General features: G+C 37.0%; 1 protein-coding gene across 2 annotated transcripts in view; it reads right to left on the reverse strand.

The window, feature by feature from the left end:
* Window positions 1-18,904, reverse strand: part of SWT1 (SWT1 RNA endoribonuclease homolog) — a 33,506-nt gene that overhangs the window by 9,529 nt on the left and 5,073 nt on the right. For both annotated transcript variants that reach the window (XR_015733187.1, XM_034409616.3), the window contains exons 4-14: window positions 18,055-18,808; window positions 17,415-17,474; window positions 16,239-16,368; window positions 16,018-16,116; window positions 14,047-14,235; window positions 12,240-12,333; window positions 9,427-9,569; window positions 7,932-8,074; window positions 5,533-5,671; window positions 2,316-2,461; window positions 821-1,029 (exon numbers count right to left, since the gene is read on the reverse strand). Coding sequence is in view for 1 of the 2 variants with exons in the window: in XM_034409616.3 (XP_034265507.1) it covers window positions 821-1,029; window positions 2,316-2,461; window positions 5,533-5,671; window positions 7,932-8,074; window positions 9,427-9,569; window positions 12,240-12,333; window positions 14,047-14,235; window positions 16,018-16,116; window positions 16,239-16,368; window positions 17,415-17,474; window positions 18,055-18,808 (2,106 nt within the window). In the remaining variant the exon portion in view is untranslated. The remainder of the gene's footprint in view (window positions 1-820; window positions 1,030-2,315; window positions 2,462-5,532; window positions 5,672-7,931; window positions 8,075-9,426; window positions 9,570-12,239; window positions 12,334-14,046; window positions 14,236-16,017; window positions 16,117-16,238; window positions 16,369-17,414; window positions 17,475-18,054; window positions 18,809-18,904) is intronic.

An 18,904-nucleotide genomic window follows, 5' to 3' on the forward strand; every position in this document is an offset into this window, starting at 1 on the left:
GTGTAGTCAGGGATGGGGATTGAAAAAAAAGAGAGAGAACTTAGAGTTTCACCAGTCTAAGCCCAAAATTCAAAGTAAAACTCAAAATATCTAACCAAGAAGTAAATGAACCTGGAAGCAGTGGTTTTAGACTCAGCTGTGAACATATAAGTAAATCCTTAGTTGAGAACTCACCAGCCCCTTTCTAAGAAAGGCTTTCCAGCATGAGAAACCAGCTCCCTTCTCTGCCTGGGTAATGAGATGAGTCCTAGTCAGTTCAGAAGAATAAGGGGGTTGGTATACAGGGCCCTAATAAGGGTAATTTAGCAAGTGTTTTCTCTGTAAGCTTATTTTTGTCATTCTCCGACATATCCTTCAACCATCTTCTCCAATATCCCACCCCACCATCTTGCCCTTTTTTAAGAACAGCCTTTATGTTTAGTAGGTCTGAATCTGCAGACACAGGACCTACTAAGTCCTATGTCATACTTTGGTGTAGAGACTTACTCAGAAGGAAGCAGCTGCTTTCAAGACAGTTTCTAAAACTACAGTAGTTAATATTACATGAATCAATATGCAGTCTATTGGTGGCAACACGATATGCAGAAATATTATTGATACAGTGTCATTCCTGTACCTGGCACTTTACTAAATTACACAAGAAAATATTAGGCAGGTCCCACCCACAAAGAATTCACAGTTCATGCTCAGCAGTGGAACATGTTTGCAAGAAGACATGACATACACGAACTTCTTAAATCCTGTAAGGAAAGTTTTATATTAGACTTTATTTAAAAGGATACTGATTTGTTTTAGTAAACATTGTTTTAGCAAATGGTACCTGAACACATTGATTCTGTTCCATACATTTTCAAGGACGGACCAAATTTCCATATGCCTATTTTCTTGTGCTGGAGGCTCTGTTAATGGAGACTTAGCTCCTGTCTGAGTGTGTTCTGACAAAATCACATCTTCCATTTTTTCACACGTATCATTTCCCAAATTAGATTTCAGGGCATCTTTAGAATTTTCTCCTGTACTTGACTCCATCTTAGGAAAACACAACAAAGAAGCAGTAAGAGTACTGCACATAGTAAATGTGCAGCTGTCAATTACAAATATTTGAGGAATGCCACATAATAATCATCATGAAGTTTTGTTTCTTCCTGCCTTCACAAAAAATATGTAGCTCAGTTTTTCTTCACTGGTGATTTGAAATAGTTATATATAATTTCATAAATTATACATGGGCAGTTCATAATGCAATTTAACATTTAAAAATAATAAAACATAACAGAGAAAAAATGCTAATAGCAATTTTTTCAAATCCTAAAGATAAAATAATTTTATAAACTCACAATAGTGATTTTCTAAGACTGAATATTTTCCAGCCAGGTTCTTGCTCAGTATGCAAGCTTTTCCACCTGCTCTATTTCCAGGGCCATAAATAGAGTTCTCCTGGAGATATTCAAAAATATCTCCTGCAAATATTTCGAAATAAGGAACTCTTTACCATACATACTTTGGTAGTGATTTGGAGGAAAGATAATTTAGGGGCCTATTGTTTTCTGGCTGAAGCAACTATGGTTGAGAGGGAGCCACTTTTCTCATTGCAGTAGCAGACCCAAACCTATAAAAATATTTTTTCTCTCTGTCCTCTCAGACAATGCAAGATACCCCTTTCTTCCTCTGCTCAACTCTTAAATTTAGAATATACTTGTGGATGCAAGATACTTTCCATCAGAACAACTCTAAATTTGGCTGCTTTTCTCCTTTTCCTTATTTTTTCACAACCAGAACAGAGAAAGAGGCAAGAAGAGAAAGAAGGCACTAGAGAATGAATACAAGAGAAGCCAGTAGGCTATCTAACTGAAGAAAGGAAGAAGAAAAGATTGATGGTGGTAGTGGGGTTGTGTTGCCATAAGTGATACCTGACTTAGGAGTGGAAGCAGAGGGAAAGATGGTATATTAGAAGCATCTATGTCTCTTCCCTCTCTCCCTTCATGCTGTTATTCCAATCTGTCTTCTATTGGGAACCCACAAGGCATGAAGCAAAGGAGTCAGAGCCTGGAGCCTCTATGCCTGGAGGTTCCTTCCATATCTTCAGAGTTTGTACATCACTGCTACTACAGAAGCCAATCCTTTTTATTCAGCAGTGAAATTTGGTTCTTGTTTTATCCACAGCAAATGCAATACTAATTTCCATTTAAAAGGAAACAATTCAGACACAACTAACTTTTTTCTCTGAATGATGATAAATGTGAATGCCATCAATCTTGTAACCAGATTTATGCACTCAAAAGGAACTATGGTTGTTAAAACTTAGCCTGACTTACCTCTTCAACAGTCTTGAGTAATTTATTCACTTGAGCTAAAGCCTGTGAAAGAAAACCATCATAGGTGGATCTTGAACTGAACATTTCCAATAACATTTTTGACTCCCGGAGGACATTCCTCAGGGTTGAATATCCAATTATTTTACCTGAGAAAGGAAGTAGAAAAGAATGTTGTTGAGATCCAAAATCCTTGCTGCTTTATTATTAAATCCCTATGAAAATGTATACTAAAATCATACGGTTATTCAAGTGTAATTGACTTTTTAAAATATGAGATGCACTTTTATAAGGCTCGAAACTGGATTAATTTCTATTATTCTGCCTTGAGTTATACAAAACTGTAGAGGACGAGAAAGAGAAAGAAGAGGAAGAGGAAGAGGAAGAGGAAGAAAGTTTCACGGCCTCATAGTATTGCCAAAGGATGCCATCATAGCATACTAATATTGTAATAACAGCAGAAACAGAAGAGAAAAGGGCAAGGAAGATCAAAAATTGGTCAGCACAAGGTTAAAATGAATACATGGGGCTATTCTGGTGCAGAGTGCGGTGGTGCGGGCAGTCTTGGGGCCCCCTACAATGGCCCATGTTACTGCACTGGCTGCCAGTCTGCTTCTGGGTGCACTTCAAGGTGTTGGTTATTATTTATAGTCTTGCATGATGTGGATCCAGGTTATTTGAGGAATTGTGTTACCTGTATGGGACATGCCCATTCCACCCATACAAGTAGAAAAGGTATAGTGTGGATCCTGTCCATCAAGGAATTCCTGCTGGCAGGGTCCAGGAGAAGAGCCTTTTATGCTGTAGCCATGGCCTTTTAATATCTCTTGAGGTGAGATTGGCTCTCACCCTCCTGACCTTCTGCAAGAGCCTGAAGACCTGGCTCTGCCAGTTGGCCAGGGGCCTTAAGGGGGGACTATCATGCTGGAGGTGGTTGATGGACTAAGAGTAAATCCCACCTCCCTGTGCATCTTGCTCCTTCCCTTGTCATGTTTTAGTTATAATTTTGTATTCTTTTAATCATAATTTTGTATTGGTGTTGTTATGGTTTTGCCACTTTTGATGTTATAGGTCAGTGGTCCCCAATCTTTGTAGCTTGGTGGCCCAGATTGGGGGAGGAGAGGGGAACCAGGCCACGCAAGCGGATGGTCAGCACATGCATATGCAACTCAACTTGCACAAGTTGAGCTGTGTGTGCATGTCCATCAGCCTGCTGCTTCTGCAAGGAGACCTGTGCGCCCATGCATACAGGTCCACTGCTCAGGCAGCCTGGTTCCGAATAGGCCAAGGCCCAGGGGTTGGGGACCCAGAATCACCTTGTGAAAAGATGGGCTGCAATTAAATTTAATAAATAAATAATAAATAAATAAAAATAGGTGGGCATCCTTCAGGCTAACAATATCAAGTACACCGAAATCAAGAAAACATTTTAGTAGTGAATATATCAGATGAATGAAGAAAATTTTAAAGTTCAAACACTCTGGTGGAAATACCACCAAGGCAATTAACACCTGGGTAATTCCAGTAATTAGATATACAACTGGAATAATAGATTGGACTCAAGCTGAAGGAGCTCTAGAGAGGAAGAGCAGAAAAATAATGACGATAAATCATGCCCTTCTTTCAGGCAGCAAAGTTGACTCTATTTACCAAGAAACATAGATGGGTGTGGAATGTTGCAAGTACACCAGATACTGTAGCTGAAGAAGAAAAAAGGGCATTGGAAAAAAATATCTGAAGGACAGGGCAGAAGATTTATCGAAGCTAATATACCATGAAGGCTTACCGAGTAGGGAAGAGTCCAAACTGGCCTAAAAAAGACCAAATGAAAAATAGAAAAGATACATGAAGGCAAAGTATTACATGGCCAGGATATCAAATGGCTAGGCCAGGGGTGGGCAAATGTGGCTCTTTTATAACCTGTGGACTTCAACTCCCAGAATTCCTGAGCCAGCTTGTCTGTCTCAGGAATTCTGGGAGTTGAAGTCCACAGGTTGTAAAAGAGCCACATTTGCCCACCCCTGGGCTAGACCACAAAATAGACAAAGTATTAGAAAGTGAAGAAGCTAAAATACTCTGGAATTTTAGTATTCAAATAGATAAGCATAATGTCACATAACACCCCAGACTTAATAACTGTCAATAAAACAGACAAAAAAGTCTGGATTGTGGTTATTGCAACACCTGGAGATAAAAAAAAGAGAAGAGAAATATCTGGAAAAATAATAAAACACAAAGACCTGCAAATAGAAGTAGAACAACCATGGCAAAAAGAAGAAAAGGCAGTACCAATGGTGACAGGCACCTTGGATGCAATTCCAAAACATATGGAGCACCACTTGAATACCATTGGCATTAACAAAACCATCATCAATCAAGTGTAAAAAGCAACTTTACTCGGAACAGCTTACATCCTGAGGCAGTATCTTTGATATTGTTAAATTATAACATCCACCTATCCCAAGTTCTTAAGAGGGATTTAATGGGTGCACAAAAATGCGAAATCCAGACTAGACATCTGGCAGATTGTGCAACCAACCATAATCAATAATAAAAATAAAATAAAATGATACACAATCAACCGGGTTTACTCAATATACCATTGCACAAATATTAATGAGTCCCAATGCCTGGAATGGTATGGCCACAGCCAAAACTAGTGTGAATCATATGTTTGTTTAGTTTGTTATAATCAATGCAACTGATTGCTCTTAAAGAAATGGATTGTAAATTGTAAGAGCCCTCCTATGGATTACTGATAGAATTTACACTTTGCTAGAAGCCACAATATGGTTTTTCTTGGTCTTAGTTTAGTGGTTACATTTGCCAATCACACTAGACTATAATGTGGTTGAGTAGCTCATGGTTCAAGGAGGCCATGAGGTCAATTCAGCTTGTCACCGGTTTATTTTGGATGGTAAACATACAAGAAGGAACATGTTTCACCTTCACAGGCTTTGTTTATTGTTCAACAGTACAGTACATAAGTAGAGCTTTAGTTTTACTAACAGAAAGTCCAAAAACTAGTTATTTTATGACATACAAGCAAGCTTTTCCTGCTAAGCCAGCTGCATTGTTTACAGAGTCCTTAAGTAAGCGAATTAAACTATTACATCATTGCTATTAATATTTGGACTGCTGCAACCATTATATTTTGTAGTACTGATGACTGTGCCCTTTTGATCTAAGTAATTTTGCAAATTAATGTAAACACTCCTACCTTTACAAAGATGTGCATAGAGATATTCAATAGTTGAAAAAAGGCTTCTTGATATAAATTGTCCAAAAACAGCCATCCAATGTTTTTTGTAACATTCCAACACATTTGCTAATGTCCAAGGGGGTTTATGATATACTACCTAAGAAAGAAAAATAATTTACTAGTCAGATTTCAGTATCTTTTCTAGAAACATGCCACCTATACCAGCTGGGATACTAGTAATTATACAACTCCTCCCTATTCTGACAGACAGACAGACATATAAAATAAATGATAGAATCTGAGTTTGGAATGGGGTTAATAATACCACCTAATAGAGTCTCTTCTGATACTTTATTTTCTTCTTTAAAGACAAATTGTATCAGAGGGCCTTAATTTCATCCCTAGAGTATTTTACAATAGCTTGTAACCCCTCATTATATCACTATTGTGAAGCTATGAATGGTCAACAAAATGTCAAGATTTTACAAAACATGTATTATTATCAAAGACAAGATCCGAGTATGTTAAGATAAGACTATTTGTATGCCATCACACCATGTAATGCGAAAGGCAAAAATGTGGAATTGAGGATAAAATTCATCTTCCTGAGCTCTTCAGATTTTATTTAAGCTATGAAGGTGCCATTTACAAAAAATACTGACCTAAATCAGTTGTCACAGATGGCTAAAAGAAGCTGGCAGAATTTTGCCAGTCATGGAGAATCAGGAAATCTGAAGAGCATTAAACAACAAGCAAATCCAGCATTAAGAATGCAAATTTGAAATAGATGTTAAGCGATTTGCTCATTTTGCTTACGTAAACCATGGGATTCAGTTTTTCTTGGCACCCTAATTTGATAAATTTCAGATTATCCAAAATCCAAAATACATTAAGCATGAAGACAGATTTTTGAGGAAGGTTTCAAAGGTATTACTTTGCACAGCTGTTAGACCTTAGCATTTTAATTATTTTTAAACACATCTTTTTTAATGGCGTATGACCTTCACAGCATTTCTATGGTCATGTGATCAAAAGTCGGGCACTTGGCAACTGACATGTATTTATGACAGTTGTACTGTCCCAGAATCATGTGAATCTCCAGACTTCCAGTAAGGCACTCTAGCATCATTTCTTGTCTTCTGTTTTTCCTAATTCTTTGCAACAACCATGATCACTACTAAGCATATTAGGGCTGGCCTAATATGAATTTTATAATGGGTGTATGTTAGTTTTTAATTTGTGGGCCAAATTTTTTATATATTCAATTTTAAATTGTTTTTAAATTTTGTAAATTTATATGTGTTTTAATATGGCTGTACACCGCCCTGAGTCCTTCGGGAGAAGAGCGGTATAGAAGTCCAATAAACAAACAAACAAAACAACAACTACATTTACTATCCCCCTTGACAGAGTTTCAGGTATTGTCTTGTTTTGGCCCCCAAATTTTCCCCCTCTCTACCCTACACCCAGGAAGTGAGGTTCAAAAAAATTAATAACATCTTATAGGGTGCTCTTTAATATATGCAAATCTGAAAATTATGTGCATGCATCCAAGCTGTATCAAAGATAGATGACCAGGGCTTGGGTCATGTCTTGATATCCTATGAAAAGGGGAATTTACTTTAGAAAAACAGAAGGAACAGGTCAGAAAGCAACTATTAGCCTGACCATGCTCCTTATTCCTCTCCAGATTCACACCTAATTTAGGGAATTGTATACTGGAGAAAAACAAGCAATGACAGCTAGAGCAAGAATGCAGTTAAAGATTCTTCTTCTGGTGGACAGAGCTGGCATAAATGAATCAGGCTGTGGACGGTAATTGTTCTCATTCTGCACCCACCTTGAGAAATGGATTTTGAATTAACAGCCCCAAGCTGTATAGCAACAATGGCTTATATGTGCAAAAATTCTGCTGCAAAATGGAAGCATTCTAAAGGAACTTTCAGAAGGAGCTCTTAAAGTGACTTGAGGATAGTGTACTAGAGCCTTACATGGTAAACATGCCAACAAGATGCATTTCATACTAAGAGATCTACTAGAGGGAAACAGCATTTAAATATAAAATATACAATCTAAAAATATTAAACAATTTGCTGTATGCCATCAAGTGAAAATAATGTTGTGAAGTTGTTATCACAAAAAAAAAGGTGGGGGGGAGGGAAGGAACCTATCAGTCTTGTGGCTAGCAGAAACAGCCCTATCAAATGATTCTTGCCTTTTCTGCTTATAGAAGAAGCAGGATCCCTAGCTGCCCCAAAATGCCACAGGAATTCCTAATAATATATAATAGGCTATAACTAAAATTGTAGTCAGAATGTACATAAGTACCTAAGAATATGTAAGAAGCACTGATGCATTACACATGACTTCCCTAATTGGAAGATCTATATTTCTTTTGAACATTGGAAAATATTCACCTCAATCCATAGATCTCCAAAAGCAATCTTCAATTCTGTTTCTAAAATAGAAGATAACACATCTCCCAAGCTTTTTTCCATATCAAAAATAATTTCTGAAAAACGATTAGTAGAACTCTTTTCAGTCTTCTTGGGGTATTTATCTGTTTGTGAGCAAAACCAAGTTTAATGTTTCAATTCAATTACAGTTCCAGTGCATTAGGGATAAACATAATGAGGCCATAAGCATCCTTTGTACATGATCCTGAGAAAAGATTCATGTGGTGAAAGGAGGTGCAGGCAGGTGCTGTTCAGACTGTTTTGTATACCAACACAACTTTTTGCTTTGAAAACTGAAATGCTTCCCAGTCCTTTTGTATGATACCCTGATAATCACACTGTACAAGCTCTTCCAAATTGAAATTAGAATTAGAATTCTTTATTGGCCAAGTGTGATTAGACACACAAGGAATTTGTCTCCGGTGCATAAGCTCTAGGTGTACATACAACAATAGTGATAGATCATTATCATAGAAAACTACTATATTCAAATGATCTCTGATACTCTCCCTATTTGCATATCAAAACTCTTCAGTTAAGTTCCTCAACTTAACTGACACCAAAATATAAATTATTTCTCCAGCCAATTCATTGCAACTAGTCTGATAAACTTTCAAATTATTTCTTCCCTATACATAACAACTACCATTTCTTTAGTGCCTAACAGTCATTTGAAACAGTGGACTCCAACCTTTCCAGCTTTGCGGACTGGCAGCGGAGGTGGGGGGTTAAAGGGATGGTTCCACCATGCATCTGCCATTTCTGAAGCTTGATTCTGAATGGGCCGCAGCCCGGGGGGTTAGGGACCTGATTTAGAGGTACAAAAACATTAAGTCAATTAAGTCAAGAATTTTCATCCAGCTGGAGGTAGATTTTAATGTGGCATATTCTTTAGGGTAATGTTGGCATTTCATCCGTGATGATGATTTGGAAATAGTTACTCTTTTTTAAAAAAAAGCTATTTTTCAGTTTTAGATTGCAAAATCGTACATTTGCAGTACCTGGAAAAAAACCACATGTGACTAACTCTAACTGTCTGTGAAGTTTCCGAAAGATGCCCTAATTAATTCATGAGACATGAGCCAAACTTCAAAAGAAATATAATCATTTATTAGGAGCACCATTTCGGCAATATTCGGATGCAGTTAGAACTAATCCCACGTAGATTTACGTTCCCCTATGACCCTGTCTCTCCCCTCCTCCCTGGCGATGTCATAAATCACATTCTCCAATTAACCATTTTGGCTGGCTGTGAAATCCAACACCCTCTTTCAGATTGCAGTCAGGAAGAATGTATGGAATGTAGCTTCAGTTAGTGAAATCAATCAGCTCTATCAGTTCTCCCTCCCTCCTTCTCATGGCAACTTGAAAGCTTTGCAAGCTGACACAGAATTCAGAGGCACTTAATTGTCTTGTAAGGCAGTAGTGTTATGCAAATATATAAAGAAAAACCAACCTTTTTCCCACTTGTTATTGGAAGTATCTTCACTAATAATTGTGCCCTTTGGAGTCATTTCCTGGAATGCAGCAACAAAATCTGCTTTACCATATGCCTTTATTTCACTCACTAGGGCTTTGTTGCACAAATTTTTATCATCCCTATTAAAGAAATACAAATAAACATACCTAGTTTTGCTTTCCTGGGAAAAGGAAGACAGTTCAATGTATCCATAACGCTGAGCTATGATATAATGAATATGATTTTGGCTTAGATGATGGGTGAACATTAAATACATATATTCAATAAACTATGACTTAAAATATCTTATCTCTGTGTTACATGAGCTGGTGAATCTCTCAATACCTGTATGAAGCTATTTTAAAATAAACTTTCCACAAGCAATTGTAGAAGTTGAACTTGCAAAATTCTGTTTTCAAAGAGTTAGGATTCTGGAGGCTCTAATTGGAAAAAACTCCTCCCCCTTTACTTAGAATCCCCCAAATTCCTACATAAGCGTATACGTATCTATATGTTTGGATTGTTTGAAACAGCAATGTAGTACTTGCTCTTCAGTGAAATAGATTAGATTAACAGAGTTGGAAGGGTCCGTAAAGGTCATCTAGTCCAACTGCCCACTCAAGCAGGAGACCCTACACCATTTCTGACAAATGGCAATCCAATCTTTTCTTTAAAGTCTCAAGTGATGAAGCTCCCACAACTTCCGAAGGCAAGCTGTTCCATTGGTTGATTGTTCTCACTGTCAGAAAATTCCTCCTCATTTCTAGGTTGAATCTCTCCTTGGTCAGTTTCTATCCATTATTCCTTGTCTGGCCTCCAGGTCCTTTGGAAAATAACTTGACCCCCTCCTCTCTGTGGCAGCCCCTCAAATATTGGAACACTATCATGTCTTCCCTGGTGCTTCTCTTCACTAGACTAGCCATGCCCAGTTCTTGTAATCATTCTTCATATGTTTTATTCTCCAGTCCCCTAATCATCCTGGTTGCTCTCCTCTGCACTTTTTCTAGAGTCTCAACATCTTTTTTATCGTGACTTTTTATGGTGACCAAAACTGGATGCAGTACTCTAGGTGTGGTCTTACTAGGGCTTTATATAGTGATATTAGTACCTCACTTGATCTTGATTGTATCCCTCTGTTAATGCGATTTAGGATTGCACTGGCTTTTTTAGCTGCCGCTGCACACTGCTGGCTCATAATTAGCTGATTGTCCATTAAGACTCCAAGATCCCTCTCACAGTCACTGCTATTAAGCCTGGTTTCCCCCAGTTTATATGTGTACTTTTGGTTTTTCTTGCCTAAATGTAAGACTTTATTTTTCTCTACACTGAATTTCATTTTGTTAGATAGGGCCCAGTGTTCAAGTCTGTCAACATCCATCTGGACCTTGAGCCTATCTTTAGGGCAATGATGGCTAACCTTTTTGCTGTCGCGTGCCAAAAGCGGAGGATCACGGGGGGGTTGCACGCACGTGTGCCCACACCTATAATTCAATGCGACCCGCATGTGTGCGCGACACCCCCCCCGGCTTTTGGCACACGATGGCCCGATGGGCCCGGTAGACCCATTTTTTGCCTTCCCCAGGCTCCAAAGCCTTTCTAGGAGTTTGGGGAGGGCGAAAACGGCCTTCTCCACCACCCCCAGAGGCCCTCGGGAAGCCGGAAACAGCCTGTTTCCCGGCTTCTGGTGAGCATAAAAGGCCTGAAAATCAGCTGGCCGGCACGCGCATGCGTGCTGGAGCTGAGCTAGGGCAACACTCGCGTGCCCACAGATATGGTTCTGCGTACCACCTGTGGCACGCGTGCCATAGGTTCGCCATCATGGTTCTAGGGTGTTAGCTATTTCTGCCAGCTTAGTATCATCTGCAAATTTGGTGAGTTCCCCTTCTATTCCCTCATCTAAGTCATTTATGAAGATATTGAAGAGTACTGGGCCTAAGACGGAACCTTGTGGCACCCCACTGCTTACTTCACTCCATGTAGACTTAGACCCATTAAGGACTACTCATTGAGTATGGTTTGTCAGCCAGTTGTGAATCCATCTGGTGGTGAAGCTATCTATCCCACTTTTTTCTAGCTTATGAAGAAGTAGGTTGTGGTCTACTTTGTCGAATGCCTTACTGAAGTCTAAGTATATTATGTCCACAATATTTCTCTGGTCTACTATTTTAGTCACTATGTTGAAGAATGAATGAAATAAAAGACAAAAGTTCTAAAAGAAAGTATTATTTCTAACAACAATCTGCTAACTTCTTTGTCTGAGAAATAGTCATCTCCAATTAAAGAGTGTATATGACAACTTGCCACTATGACACTGATCTACATACAGGTAGTCCTTGACTTACCGCCATAATTACAGCCAGAATGTTCATTCCTAAGGAAATTGTTAAGCAAACAACTACAGTTAAATGACTCACATGGTTGACTTTGCTTGTCAGAAGCCAGTGGGGAAGGCCACAACTGGCAATCACATGACTCTGGGATACTGTAAATATCATAAATACATGCTGATCTCCAAACACCCAAATTTTGACTATGAGTTCATGGAGATGCTACCATGGTTATAATAACTGCGAGGACCAATCATAGGTCACTTTTTTTTCAGTGCCATAACTTTGAATGGTTGCTAAATGACTGGCTGTGAGTTGAGGGCTACCTGTAGTTCCCAAGGTGTTTTTAAAAAGGGATACTGCTGAGAAAAATCAGTAACTGCATTACTTTTTTTGAAAAAAATGTATTTAAAATGATTGTGCTCTTATTGCCCTGTCAATGAAATTTAGATCCTTCATTGGAAAGCCACACCAAAAACGTACGTCAGCAAGATTACTTCAGCTTGAGGATAGAGATTCTGATACTGAAGGCAGCATTGTAACACACGATCATCATTGTTCTCAGTACTGAAACTTTCTGAAAATTCAGAAACAAGAGATTACAGTGTCACGTTCTAAAAGGATTGGCTGATGAACAAACAGCAATAGCACATCAAGAGGCAAGAAAAATATTTTATATTTGTGGCATTCTCCATTTACAATTATCCTCTGTGCTTCTGATGTTCAGTATTTATTAAAAGTTTGCTTCAGCTCTCTTGGGAATAATGTAACGTAATGTAACGTTACACAATGCAGTGCAAGAGTGAAGCGCCAATACTCTGAAGGAAACGTTACTCAAAAGAGAACACAAACTTGATCAGAATAGAGGTTACCTTCTCAATTAATTCCACCAATTATAGCTGGTAATTATGATTGTTATATTGTATTTGAAATAGACAGCAGCTCATTTTGATTAATAAACCATGATTCACAATAATAACAGACAAAATTAAAACCATTACACAAAATCCAGGCAGCGTAACACTCCTACCCCAAATGCACATTCACTCAACTCTCATCCTGGTTCAATGTCTGGAGAAAAGTCAGATCTTCAAGGCCTTCCGGAAAGCTAAGAAGATAGCGGCCTTCCAAATCTCAGGGGATAAACCTCCTGGTCATATGTTGATTATTTCAAAGACACATTGCCTTAAAGCAGGGGTGTCAAACTCATGGCCCATGGGCTAAATGCGTCACACACTGGCCATGCCTACCCCCGGTTTAGCGAAGGGGGAAAAAGTTGCAATGTCACATGACGATGTGACGTCATGAGTTTGACACCCATGCTGTAAAGCATCCAAAAACTTCAAATGGTGCAAAAATGTAGCAACAACCCCATTGCATGGTACCATGATCCTGTTATGTCTATACAGAAAGATGGTGCTGCTTCTTACTATGCTTAATTTAAGGTATTGGTTTAAAGCACTAAGCAATTTAGGGCCAAGCTATTGGAAAGACTGATATTACATATGTTGAAAGTTGTACTACTTTCAGCCTTCTCTTGATGTGACAGCACGTATTTACTGTAGAACTGATCCAGTTTCTATGTTTCTTTAAAAAAAGCATTAAGATACATCTATTTCACATAGTTTCTTTTATTATTTTGAATAATAATATTCTTACTGTCTTATGTATTTTACCTATCTTTTAAATTATCTCTTTTTAAAATTTAATTCTCTTCTTTCAGCCACCATAAGGTGGAGAAATCATAAAATGCTGCTGCTGTTGCTGACGACAATGATAAACTAATAAAAATAAATTGCTTCCCCTGAACCAATTTATACCTGTGATTTATATTATTTAGAATTTGGCTGGGAGAACTTTATAATGAGCAGTAAACTCCAAGACACTTGCTACTTGTGTTTCACTGTTTCTTAAGTCTTTGGGACCCACAAACATTCTTAGGAGGAAATTATAGTAGGTCTAGGAAACTAATCCTTTACTTTGAGTCTTTCCTTGCTGGTTGATGGGGAGAATTAATCATTTTGTAGATATATCCATACATTGCAACTAAGAAGGCGGGTGGCCAAGGGATGGTCTTGGGAATTGCATCACTGACTTCATAGCAAGCAGCCAATATTTGGCATTATTTTAGACAAGAAAAATAGGCATAAAAAATTCATTCTCAATATTTTCATTTCTGATAGAATAATTTCTATTGGAATGAGGTTTATTATCAAGTAGGTGCACTTACTGAAGGTTTTAGAGATCTAAGATTAAGAATAAAATTGTGACTATTTCTACAATGACTTACGTGTTTTTTGAGAAGCAAGCTGCATTGATTGACCCCACAACTTCGGATCTTGATTTTTCAGGCACGTATAGATGAAGTGAACTGCAGGGATTGCTTTTTGCCTAACGTTTGCCAATATCTTCCCTCGCTTTAAGTTGTCCAGTTCTTGCAGAACTACCCAGGGAATTAACAGCAAAAATCTGCCTATGCCTAATTAGGAGAAAAATAGCATTTTTTGTCAAAAATTATCAAAGTTCTTAAAAGAAAAAAAATGCATTTGTGAAATCCATGTGGTTGCATCTCAATATTCCTATGCAAAATATCCCCTTAATTCTCTTGTTTTCTATCTTTATTCTCTAATTTCCAAATCCCTGTCTTATCTGTTGATTCCCATAATTATAATTTCCAGAGAAGGGGGGGGGAACTGTTTAGCTCCAAACTATTTTCTTTGTGTGTGTTTGGGGTTGTTGTTTTTTGACAGTTGCCAGATGCTTTTTGTTTCCTTGAAAGTCTGGGAACAAAATGAAAACAAACTAACAGGTAATCATTATACTTAAAACAATCTTTCTCAGATACAAAGCCAAATAGATGAAAAAATTAGCATCATTAATATGAATATATAATTTAGAAAAATTCATTCTCAATTTTGTCTACTGCTAAATTTCCTTTATTCAAAACTCAGACCACTATAATATTTTGCTAAATTAGATTTTTAACTAGTTCAGTAACCTGTTATTTCTCTTTAATTTTACCAAAAAAGAAAAAGTAATTTTCTTAACATGTTAAATAAACGCACTTACACTGATTATTTTCAACCTAGAATGGATAGTGTTATGATCACAAACTACAAGTTTTCCACAACTCAGTATCTTTCTTACAGTTCATTCAGTGACCGTTCAAAGTTACAACAGCACTGAAGAAAGTGACTTATGACCGTTTTTCAGAGTTACGACCTTTGCAGTATCCCCATGATCATGTTATCAAAATTCAGATGTTTGGCAACTGGTTCATATTTATCACCATTGCAGCGTCCCAGGGTTAGTATGTGATCACTTTTTGAGACTTTCTGACAAGCAAAGTCAATGGGGTGGCCAGATTCACTTAACAACTGGGTTAGTAAATTATCAATTGCAGTGATTCACTTAACAACTGCAGCAAGAAAGGTCGAAAGATGAGGCAAAACTAACTTAACAAATGTCTCACTTAATAGAAATTTTGGGCTCAATTGTGGTTGTAAGTCGAGGACTACGTGTATTGGCATATAATTCCCATTGCTAAGATGACACCGATAATGATTATCAGAGAATGAAAGTTAAAGTAAAATACTTCTTGACTACAAGATCACAGAGCGTTTACAGAATGAGCTTTGCAATATTATTTGTGCAAGTTAAATATTTCATGATTTACTTTGCTGGCACACAACAGGTGGAAATGTCTGTGCATGGACCTACAAATTACCAGAGAAAGTTCTGATAAGCAGCTACACAAGCCTTCCAAATGACATGCCTGTTTTCAATGTTTTGAAGAGGGCTGATCCTAACAAGCTTTATGAATCTTGTTTTAAATGACTGCACAATCATTTGTTGAATCATAATACACAACAGATATTCTCCAAGCATATGAGACACGTAGTAAGCACAGTTATGAAAGTAAGTAAGCCAATAAAAATGCTAGCTCTTTTTGTTTGAAATCAAACTAATCCGCCATCTTTTAACTTTGTGCGCTATCTGCTACTTCAGTACATTTTGTACCATGAGTGGTTAATAAGCAAAATAATAAAATTTACACCTGCTTACATCGTATCATGTTCTATTGCTTTACTAAAGGTAATTTAAAAGAAAAAAAGTCTGTTCATGAAATGAAACTATCTGCTATAAGATTTGGGGCTGAAGTTTAGCTCTGAAAAAAGATGTGGCAGGTAATAGAGAAGCAACATCTTTCAGGTAAGATGTACTTGATCAAGGCTTGTTACCGAGATAAATCCACACATACCTGGGATATTTGCATTCTTCAAAGATTGGATGAATGTCAAATGGCTGATCATTATATTAGTATCAATCACAATCAAAGTATTCAACCCAGAGAAAATATCTATTGGAAAAGAAGAAGAAAAATGTAATTCAATAAGTGGCTCTATCTTTCATTTATTTCCTTCTTCCCATTGCCCTGTCAATGGAGAGACAGCAGAAAACACCAGACACAGATAAGCTTACTAGAGGATATATGTGATTCATCATCTGCAAGATCTATTTCCATGCAAGTTAACTCTCCACAAGCCTGCACAACAGGCAGATCCATCTTCTTCTCAATACGAGCTGCATGTAAGTCTTCTACAATCTGCATCTATAAAAATAATTGTAAAATCATGAGTTGATATCTTAAACAGGAGATAAGGAAGCACTCCCAGTTCTTGCTGCTTTTCCTTCTCTTTATTACTGTCTATCCATTGCTCCAAGTGTGTGGGTGGGTAGGAGAGAGGGAAAATACTACTCCTTGTCTTACACTTTCCACCTAGGTGGTAGATAAATATGATACAGAAGGGAAAATAAATGTATAATACTAATGGCAATGAGTAAAAATTGTTTTCATTGAAAAGATTTTTCAAAAAGGTCTAACAAATCTGCATGAAACCTGTCTATATATCTTGATACATTGAGGTAAGATACTTTCTTTTCCCTAATTTTCATTTCCCTCTCCAAGAATTCTAATTTGCACACATTTAAGAAGGGAATTAGCCAATTCAAATCCTGATTCTGTTTGACTGGAATCAAACTAGTACAACTTCTCTTAACTCTGTAGTATTTATATTGCTTAAATAAACATGGTGGCAAGAACTTATACAGGTTTCACTATCAAGTTCAAAATGTTATGTTGGGACTTTTCATCCATTTTCTATCTAGCTTCAGATAGAAGTATGAAGAAGTATGTTCATTCTTCATTACTTTTAGATACTGTACCTTGACCAATGAATATGTTCAGTCCCCATTAGGCTACAGAACTTTTGGATTCCTCCCAGTTATCCATTCCACCCTCCCACTCCATCCCGAGGTACATATATGTCTGTGAACATCTGCAATGATCTCATAAGAGGTATAGAAGTTTCATGCATTTCTTCTGCAGTGGAAATTTTAATTTGTTTCTGCTACCGCTGCTTTTGCTGTTTACTTGCTTTATATTTTTATATACTGTTTCCATTTTAAAGCTTTAATTGTGATTGTAAAGTAGCTGCAAGCATCCAAAGGTTCTCTAAGTATGCGTTATTAGTATACATTAGAATGGATAAGAGCAAACAAAATCAATATGAGCAAAACAACAACAACAACAATGTAAACTTTGGCTAATATGAACTAAAAACTGCATTTAGGGAATGCTGTTAAACAATCTCTAACCTCTTGGTCCACATCTGTATTTTCGATGTTTTCAAGGGAAGAACATGAGGATTTGGAACTCTGTAACAAAGATATATATATATATATACTTAGCTGTTAATTTAAGAGTTATAATTTTACTTGGAATCTGAAACAATTTTGAAAGGAAGAAAAATAATGCCAGAGGAACTAGGAAAACTATTACACTTTTAGAAAATGTTTTTGGTTTTTCATTTCATATTTTAAATTATTGAAGTATTATTAATTTCTTCTCATATTTAACCCACACTAGTCTGCTTGCATTTCTCCTTTAAAATTTGTCTTTATTCATCACTTTTAAGCAACCCTAGGCTAACTTAATCTGCTTTCCAATATTTACTATAGTATACATCCTCTGCTCATTGAATCTTTGTTATATTTGGTCAATCTAAATTTCAGTAGTGTTTGGAAGTTAGAATCCTCCTCACTGGTTTATGAAGTGAAAGAATGAACCACTTTTATTGATACACTGTCTAAGCAAAAACTCCTTGACTATTTAAGGAGCTATTCCCTATATTCTTATATTATCAGCCCATAGAAATTATTTAAAAACTCATAAGAGATCTCAACTAAAGCAAAAGTACTGCTTCATATCTCATGATAATTTTTTTTTTTACTTTACCCAACTTGAATGAAATGTGACAGGTTCAAATTTATTTCCTTGAATCCTTGAAGTACAAATATTCTTCTCTGAATCAGTAGGTGTTGGTTCTTCATTTTTATACTTCCAACATTTGGGCAGCTTTGCCAGGTGATATGAGAGTGTGCATTTGACTTCTTTACCATTTTTGCTGGAAAGTTCTAAAGAAAGATGCTTCTTTTTTTCAATATTATCTTTTTTGCATGCCTGCATATGCACTTTAGAATCTGTAAAAGTAAACGGTAAACTTGGAATATTCTGGGTTTTGGTACAGTTCATTTTCTGGGTGAATTCACTCAATTTTAGTGTTTTTTTCTTACGAAGTAAAGAACATTCTGCAGGTTTTGTGGTTTCCTTGAATTCCTCCATTATATGTTTTATAATTACTTTTTTCAACTTGGTGCTCTCCATCTTATCTTTTTTTTTATCCTTCTCTTTGATGTTTATGATCCCCAAATCATGTGACAACTTCTTCCTTTTTTTGTCATCAGGATCACTGCCACTCATGCCAGACTGTTCTTTACGAGAGAAGACAACTATAGGCTCCGTAATGCTTCTTTTCTCACCAAGATTAGCTGTGGCTTTAAATTGCATGGTGATCTTTTCACGCTCTTCAAGAGGTATTAAAGCACTATTAATGGGTTGTGAGTCTTTTGATATCTTTCCTCCGAGTCCTGTACTAGAATTTTTGAGATCCAAACTCATTTTTGCTTTCACATATCCAGCACCACTCTCTCTGTGAAAACATCATTAAAAATCACTTTAAAGAAAGTTAAGACTGTAGAAGGTAAATTGTGGATTTTTAAAAGTATAATCCAATCTTTTATTTAAC

This window comes from Pantherophis guttatus, chromosome 3, assembly GCF_059756535.1.
Source record: "Pantherophis guttatus breed Tessera chromosome 3, ASM5975653v1, whole genome shotgun sequence".
In the NCBI taxonomy this organism is placed as follows: domain Eukaryota; kingdom Metazoa; phylum Chordata; class Lepidosauria; order Squamata; family Colubridae; genus Pantherophis; species Pantherophis guttatus.